This window comes from Lutjanus erythropterus, chromosome 17 (assembly GCF_056507025.1).
Source record: "Lutjanus erythropterus isolate fLutEry1 chromosome 17, fLutEry1.hap2, whole genome shotgun sequence".
Taxonomy (NCBI): domain Eukaryota; kingdom Metazoa; phylum Chordata; class Actinopteri; order Lutjaniformes; family Lutjanidae; genus Lutjanus; species Lutjanus erythropterus.
Window position 1 is genome coordinate 11,276,753 of NC_139333.1, and position 7,223 is coordinate 11,283,975.

At 40.1% G+C, this 7,223-nt stretch overlaps 1 protein-coding gene across 2 annotated transcripts; it reads left to right on the plus strand.

Annotated features, from left to right (window-relative positions):
* The first annotated feature begins 297 nt into the window (after nt 1-297).
* Nucleotides 298-6,401, plus strand: uqcrc2b (ubiquinol-cytochrome c reductase core protein 2b). Of its 2 annotated transcripts, none has more exons than XM_084741133.1 (14): nt 298-431; nt 2,149-2,235; nt 2,653-2,802; nt 2,953-3,017; nt 3,120-3,176; nt 3,547-3,671; nt 4,161-4,258; nt 4,349-4,406; nt 4,536-4,631; nt 4,743-4,942; nt 5,091-5,171; nt 5,293-5,369; nt 5,721-5,874; nt 6,046-6,401. In XM_084741133.1, the coding sequence occupies exons 1-14, from the start codon at nt 399-401 to the stop codon at nt 6,127-6,129; spliced, it is 1,365 nt and encodes a 454-aa protein (XP_084597259.1). In that variant the 5' UTR covers nt 298-398; the 3' UTR covers nt 6,130-6,401. The 2 variants fall into 2 exon arrangements, with proteins under 2 accessions (XP_084597259.1, XP_084597258.1); XM_084741132.1 differs by lacking the exon at nt 2,149-2,235 and adding an exon at nt 2,271-2,372 and having other exon boundaries at nt 299-431.
* Nucleotides 6,402-7,223: the final 822 nt, after the last annotated feature.

Sequence of the window (7,223 nt, forward strand, 5' to 3'; positions counted from 1 at the left end):
GTAATACTAGAAACAATGATATCAAAAATTCTCTTTCTGGAAAATGTATGTATTTTATATATTAATTAGGTATTTCACTTTTCCACTATTCATCGTATACGCAGTATCTTTCTAAAACAGGTATTCCGTTTTTTAATGTCATATTTTGCTTTTGGTTTGTTCATATGAATATATATTTCCCCTCAAAAAAATAAAATAAATCCAAGAACAAAATGTCGTTCAATCTTTACAGTACGGTTTGTGGTTGTGTCACGCTAATTATGTCCGAGGCAGCAGAGGGCGCTCGCTCAGTGGCTCAGCGGTACTTTTGCGAGCAAGGCTCGCGCCTGGCATTCTGGGTAGGGCACTTTCACGCCAGCCATATTGCTCCATCGTCCTGACTGAAGGAGAGAGGGGAGATGAAGGGGATCCGGGGAATCAGTCAGCTATCGGTAAAGATTTAGACAACTTATCGTATATTTATGTGTCGGGTCACGTATTCACACGTTATTCGTCTGTTCAGTGTTTGGGAGAGTGTCGGACGGTGTGAACATTTAGGGTCGTGTCCGGACAAGGTGTGATGAATAGAAGACGAGGAAGCAGCTGAAGCTTATCAAGGCTGCTTAACCAGCATTAAACCAAACGATATCGTTAAGTTACATAATGAATACCACACAGGCCGTGTGTTACGCTTCTAAACTACTGTGAAACCCTGTTCACTCAGCTCAGGGTCTACAAAATTGTAAACTCCAAGTACCCGGAGCTAGCTGGGAAGCTAGCCTCTTGTAGACCTGATTTAGCATCTCTTCCACTTAAGATGACGTTAGCTGACGCTTGTGGGGCTCGCTTACTTTATATTTCAAGTGTATTTGTATACAACTTCATTTGCATTTGAGAGCAGTGTTTGGTGGTGTACATCATCATAAACCAAAAGAAAAACAGTACCTTGGGATTGTAACAAAACTGAGCTTATGTGGTGGAAAAAAAAAACATATTCCAGCTCGACAACCATTTGCAAAATCTAAATATAATAATAATATTTTGAACAAGTTCGTGGTGTGAATTGTGGTGTCATGTGTAGTAATGGCCAATAAAGTAATCTGAATGTATTGAATTATTACTCTAGGCTTGTAATCAGGGTTTCTGCGGGTCTTTAAGAAGTCTGAAATCTAATTATCTGAATATTAGGCTTAATATTACATAAGTTATACATATATGTTTAAAATTCTTGTTGAAACCTGCAGAACCCCTGTTTAATGTGCTCATTGAAATACTAATTTAGACCTCAAATTATTTGTGATCGAGTTTACATTTGCTGACAAATGTGTGAAATAATTTCAATCAAAAGACTATAATTTCCTTTTGGTATATTTTTTGGGGGGGTTGGTCATCTAATATGATCTTTGTCGAGTTGTTCCAGGTGTCATGGAATTATAAAGCCTCAGATTTCCTTTTGTTTTCTTGGTTGAAATGGAAGAACTTCATGTCTTGATATTTGAAAGCTCCTAAAATTATACTAAATAGATTCTGAGTTATTTTGTCATCTGTTTGAAGTCAGTTCAGGGTCAAAACATCAATTTTAAGGAGGTCAACTGTAGGAGTTAGAAGATATTAGGGATGCACAATAATATTGGGATGTCTTCGGTATTGGCTGATAAAATAAAATATTGGTGTTGGATTGAAATGAACTTTTCTTGTCTGTGGTATTTTTTGAACTGATCTGAAACTGATGGGAAGGTTGTTATTTGCTCAGTATCAGTCATGTGAGGAGGGGCCAGATCGCAGTCCTTCAGCATTAATTTATTTGCAGATCTTAAGAGCTGTCGTCCCGATCATTACAACAAATTTGTGAGAAACAGGCATCAGTCAACACTGGCATATTGGCTAGAAGTTCAATATTCTGCATTCTAAGAAGACATACAATATATGCAATTTTCTATGAGGCAGCATGTACCAACTACATAAAATGATTAATTTTCTGAAAGCATGTTGTGTATGAGAAACATCTCTGGATATAATTCATGTCAAGAAAAGCTAACATCACCGATCCCACTAAAGATATCTCATGCCTCTGATTTCCCTTCCCCTCAAACTGCCCTCGCAACCGTCAGCAAGCCAGCAACACATTAGTTGTAATGTCCCGCCTTCCCATGTTTTCTGTTTTTCCAGACCAGGCTTTACGCGGCACAGGCTGCCCGTAAGGTGGAGTTCAGTGGGGCCGCCGAACACGTTAAGTTTCAGCCACAGGATGTTCAGGTCAGTGGTTGTTGACCTGTCTTTCTCCTCCACAGAAACGCTTCTATGCGGCTGCCAGAGCAGGCCAGTCCCTTGCCCAGCCCCTGGCTGGCCTCAAGCTCTCTCCAGGGGCTGCCCACTCCTACCAGGACGTCCATGTATGTTGGGAAGTGATGAGGAAGTCTGCGCTGGGGTTGGCTGGGTCCAGTCAGTGTGGTCCTGGGCCTGACAATGAAAATGCTGATGATGCTGATTTTAATGCTTTAACTATTTGTCTCTTCTCATTATGAATATAAAATATCACCTACATAAATTCAAATGTTATAGCCCTTTAAAATTGTAAACTGATGTTTGTTGGCTTGCATGTTGTAACTTTATGTCTGTCTTGATTGAAATTATGAAACTGAAGGACATCTCTATATGTGTCCCTCTGTCCAGGTGACCAAACTGCCCAGTGGACTGGTGATCGCCTCCCTGGAGAACTATTCTCCAGCCTCCAAGATCGGAGTGTTCGTCAAGGCCGGGTGTCGTTATGAGACCCCTGACAACCAGGGGGTCACCCACCTCCTAAGGCTGGCCTCCAACCTGGTACGATACGGCATACTTATACTGGTTGTCCTTTCAGTTAATCAGTCATATATCTATAAAGCACAAGAACGAGAATATACTCACATTTTTGAGCATGAATATTTCCCTTCTGACTCATCTTGGTTTCGACTTGGCATTTGTATTTTCCAGACAACCAAAGGAGCTTCATCCTTCAAGATATGCCGTGGTGTGGAGGCAGTGGGAGGCAGCCTGAGGTCAGTAATGACCAAGAAAGGTCACAGCAGACCATTGAATACAGATTTCTTTCTTGATCAGTATTCTTATCTGGATATGTGCTGGTTTGTGTTTCTCTGCAGTGTGACTTCATCCAGAGAGAACATGATCTACACAGTCGACTGCTTGAGAGATGACATGTGAGTTTTTGATAAATAATAATTTTAATAATAATAATGATGTGATTTAAACTGCATGTGTCAGAAATGAATAGGGATCATGATAAAAGTGTCCGATGATTGTACATGAGGAGTACAAGGAGGAGTAGTAACACTCACCCCTGTGAGACTAAAAAGCTAGCTGTAAAACACTTTGCTTTTTCATCAAGAACTGTGGCAGAGATCATCTTTACTTAATGCCAGTTACATGAGGGTGAAGCCAAAACTGTTTGGTACACAGGACCGTTAACTGAGGAGGCAGATTATCTAGCAGGTGTGTTTATGTGATGTAATGCTCTTCATACCACTAATACCTTTTCTTCCCCCCCCCCGATTCTTCTTCTGCATGCAGTGACACAGTGATGGAGTATTTGATCAATGTGACAACAGCCCCAGAGTTCCGGCCGTGGGAGGTTTCAGACCTCACGCCCAGAGTGAAGCTGGACAAAGCCCATGCTGCACAGAGTGCTGAAATAGGTGGGCCTTTATTTCCCTTACAGTGTGCGTACAGGCCAAAGGTATTTTCATAATGAACTCTGAAATATGTTTGATTTGATTTGTGTTCACACATACAGCTCCTCTGCGTAATGTCTTGATATGTACAGAGATGAAGTGAATCTCATCCCAAAAAATGTTTTACAGTTATATATATATATCCACAATGGTTAATAATAGAGTTGCTCTTTCTTTGCTTCCATCTGCCTGCTACAGAGCATATCCTTGATTAATGACAGAAGCTACAGCAATTAAAGCTGCAGTCCTGAATTTTGTCTTTGCCATAATCTACCGCAAAGATGGTGAAGGATCCATTATCTAGTTTATGAAGTTGTTTCATTTAATAGTCTGGCCATTTCCATGAAGATCTGTCATTTACTTAAATGACAAAAGTAGATGCCATTAGACAGGTGCATCAAATTCAGTAACATCAGAAAATTGCAGTTCCTGATCATTCTTCGTCTTTTCCAGGTGTGATTGAGGGTCTGCATTACGCTGCCTACAAGAACGCTCTGTGTAACTCCCTGTACTGTCCCGACCACATGGTTGGCAACATCCAGTCTGAACATGTAGGTAGTTTTCCAGCGTTTAATATTGAAGACTTTCAGTGTTCACAAACCTGTTTTAACCCTCTTTCTAATGTTTGTATTTTTCTCCAGTTGCACCAGTTTGTCCAGAACAATTTCACAAGTGCAAGAATGGCTCTTGTTGGACTTGGTAAGGGTTGTTAAACCTTCCAACATGATAACCCCATAACGATATCACTACTGTTTTAACTTCAAAACAGCCTCACTTCAAATAATTGGAACTATCCCTTTAAGTTCATGATGTCCGTCTTTGCTTCAGGTGTCAACCACACAGTTCTGAAGCAAGTCGGGGAGCAATTCCTCAACATCCGCAGTGGGACTGGCACCACAGGGGCCAAGGCTCAGTATCGTGGAGGTGAGTTAAACCAGCGTTGTAAAAGCTACAGCTTTAGTACCTCCAACCAAAGAAAATGTAACACCCTATATGCCCCCCTGCCTCGTCTCATCTCCTCCTGCCTCTCTGCAGGTGAGATCCGCCTGGTCAGCACCAGCAGTATGGTCCACGCGGCGTTGGTGAGCCAGTCAGCAGCAGCAGGCACCAGCGAGGCTCTGGCCTTCAGCGTCCTGCAGCACGTACTGGGAGCGGGTCCACATGTCAAGAGGGGCTCCTGCACCGGCAGCAAACTGGTCCAGGGTGTTGCCAAGGCAACTGCTGACCCCTTTGATGTGAGTGATCATCGGTTTCTGATACAAACTTGGGGCTATGGCAGTGTTTTGTGCATCTTTACCATAAATACACCTTGTCTAGAAATATGTGAAATCATAATTGCAGTTATCTGTAAAAACATCTCCACTTTCTTTTTTTTCTGACCAGGTCAGTGCTTTCAATGCCAGCTACTCTGACTCTGGTCTGTTTGGGGTCTACACCATTTCCCAGGCTGCAGCTGCTGGCGATGTGAGTGTCCTACAGTCATGAAAACAGTCCGTGCAACGAAGGAGCTGCAGTCTTTTCGTCCTCATGAAAGTGGAAACAGTAAAATGTCTTGATTTATTTCTTGTCCTCTCCATCTCTCCAGGTGATTAAGGCTGCTGTTGCTCAGGTGAAGGCTGTCGCTGATGGTGGAGTCACAGCTGCTGACCTCACTCGGGCAAAGTAAGACAAACAGACAGCAACACTTTTTTGATATGATTCCTCTTTTTAATGTCACCTAAATTATTAATTGTCTCAAGTTCTTATTCATGAAACAGTTACCACACGGTGCCTGTTGGTGGTGCAGTTCTTCATAATTTTATGCCACTAAGTAGAATTAAACTGAATGGGTCACTTGTTAAACTGAACACAGAACAGATTAAAAAGAAAACAGAAAAACTGGTCTAAATAAAACATCTCCTTTCTACTCTCATGCCTAATAAGCACTCAGAAAAAAACACATAAAGTTAAATGTTTTCCTCCTAGTTTGCACTATTGTGGCTCATGAGGAGCTTGTCTTTGTTTTCTCTGCAGGGCCCAGCTGAAGGGGCAGTTCCTCATGTCTCTGGAGACTACAGAGGGTTTGCTGGAGGAAATGGGCACACAGGCTCTGGCCAGTGGATCCTACTGCTCCGCCGAGGAGATCTCTAAAAACATCGACAACATCTCCTTGACTGACGTCGCCAACGTAAGACATTTGGTTCTGTCAGTCATTGCTTGGTTAAAGAAGGGATGAAGTCACATGATGTCACGGAATTTACTTCAGACTAGATCATTTTTAGATTTGGTTCATTTACTGTGTAAAAAATTAAGAAGTTGATAATGGTGTTGTTTAACTTTCAATGCTATTCATTTCCAGGCTGCCAAGAAATTTGTGACTGGCAAGAAAACCATGGCATCCAGCGGCAACCTCATAAAAACACCCTTTGTGGATGAGATCTAAAGCCCTCCTCGTCACCTCTGACTGTACTTAACTGTGGCGGCAAAGCAGAATTTGTTTCCTCTACAAAGTCATCATCACCTTTTGAAATTATGTCATCAGAGATATAATGTCATAACACCACAGGGTATTTATAGGTGTTGTAACAGTATATTTTCAGGCGATGCTGCTCTGGTGCATCACAGTGTTGTGCTCCACTCATCTGTCCACATTAACTGTATAGCTGATGTAAAATAATGAATAAATTCTATCTACCATACACAGTGTGTGTGTGTGTGTAACAAGTGTTTTGTTGTTCTTTGTCTTGTATACTATAAGATGAGTTTTAGTGTGACATTTTATTCTCGACAGTGGAAACAAGCAGTGCATGAAACAATCATAACTACTTACTTGCTTCCTCTGGAGCTTTTCACCGAGTCAGACTAAATAAGAATGAGTCAGTATAGATGACAAGTCCAAGAACTGGTCAAAATCATGGACATTTTAAGCATAAGGGCAGCTGATCAAAATCACTCTGCTGATGAAGACAGTGTAAATGAGTCAAAAGTTCCAAGCATCTCACTGCAATATGAAAACTGTCAGTAAAAGAAGAAAATTGATCTAAGTCATAATTATGAGATAAAAAGATGAAATTGGATTAAAAAAAAAAGTCAAAATTATCAGATAAATTCTTGATTATGAGATTAAAGTAAAAATTAAAGTCTTCATTATAAAATGCAAAGTTATTATGAGATTAAATCAGTTATTCTGTTAAAAGTCATAAATATGAGATAGTCTTAACTGTCATTGTGAGATTCAAATAATTAAAATAAATTATAAAGTCAAAATTATGACATACAAAGTCGTGATGAGTCTTAATTGTGAGATAAAGTTACAATGATAAGATAAAGACAATTGTGATATAATTTTGTCTTAACTGTGCTTGTGAGAGAAATTATGACATTAAGTCTGAAATTATAATTATGAGATAAAAAGACAACAATAAGATGAAATCAATTGTGATGTTAAAAGTCATAATTATGAAATAAAGTCTTATCTGTTATTGTCAGATAAAAAAATGAATTTATAAAATAAAGTCAAAATTATGAGATAAAAAG

What these genes read in the sequence shown, in the direction of transcription:
- uqcrc2b (XM_084741132.1), top strand. Translation starts at nt 399, where the DNA reads ATGAAGGGGATCCGGGGAATCAGTCAGCTATCG. An exon ending in GGGGAATCAGTCAGCTATCG is followed by an intron (nt 432 to 2,270) that starts GTAAAGATTTAG and finishes TCTCCTCCACAG; the next exon opens with AAACGCTTCTATGCGGCTGC. An exon ending in GCAACATCCAGTCTGAACAT is followed by an intron (nt 4,259 to 4,348) that starts GTAGGTAGTTTT and finishes ATTTTTCTCCAG; the next exon opens with TTGCACCAGTTTGTCCAGAA.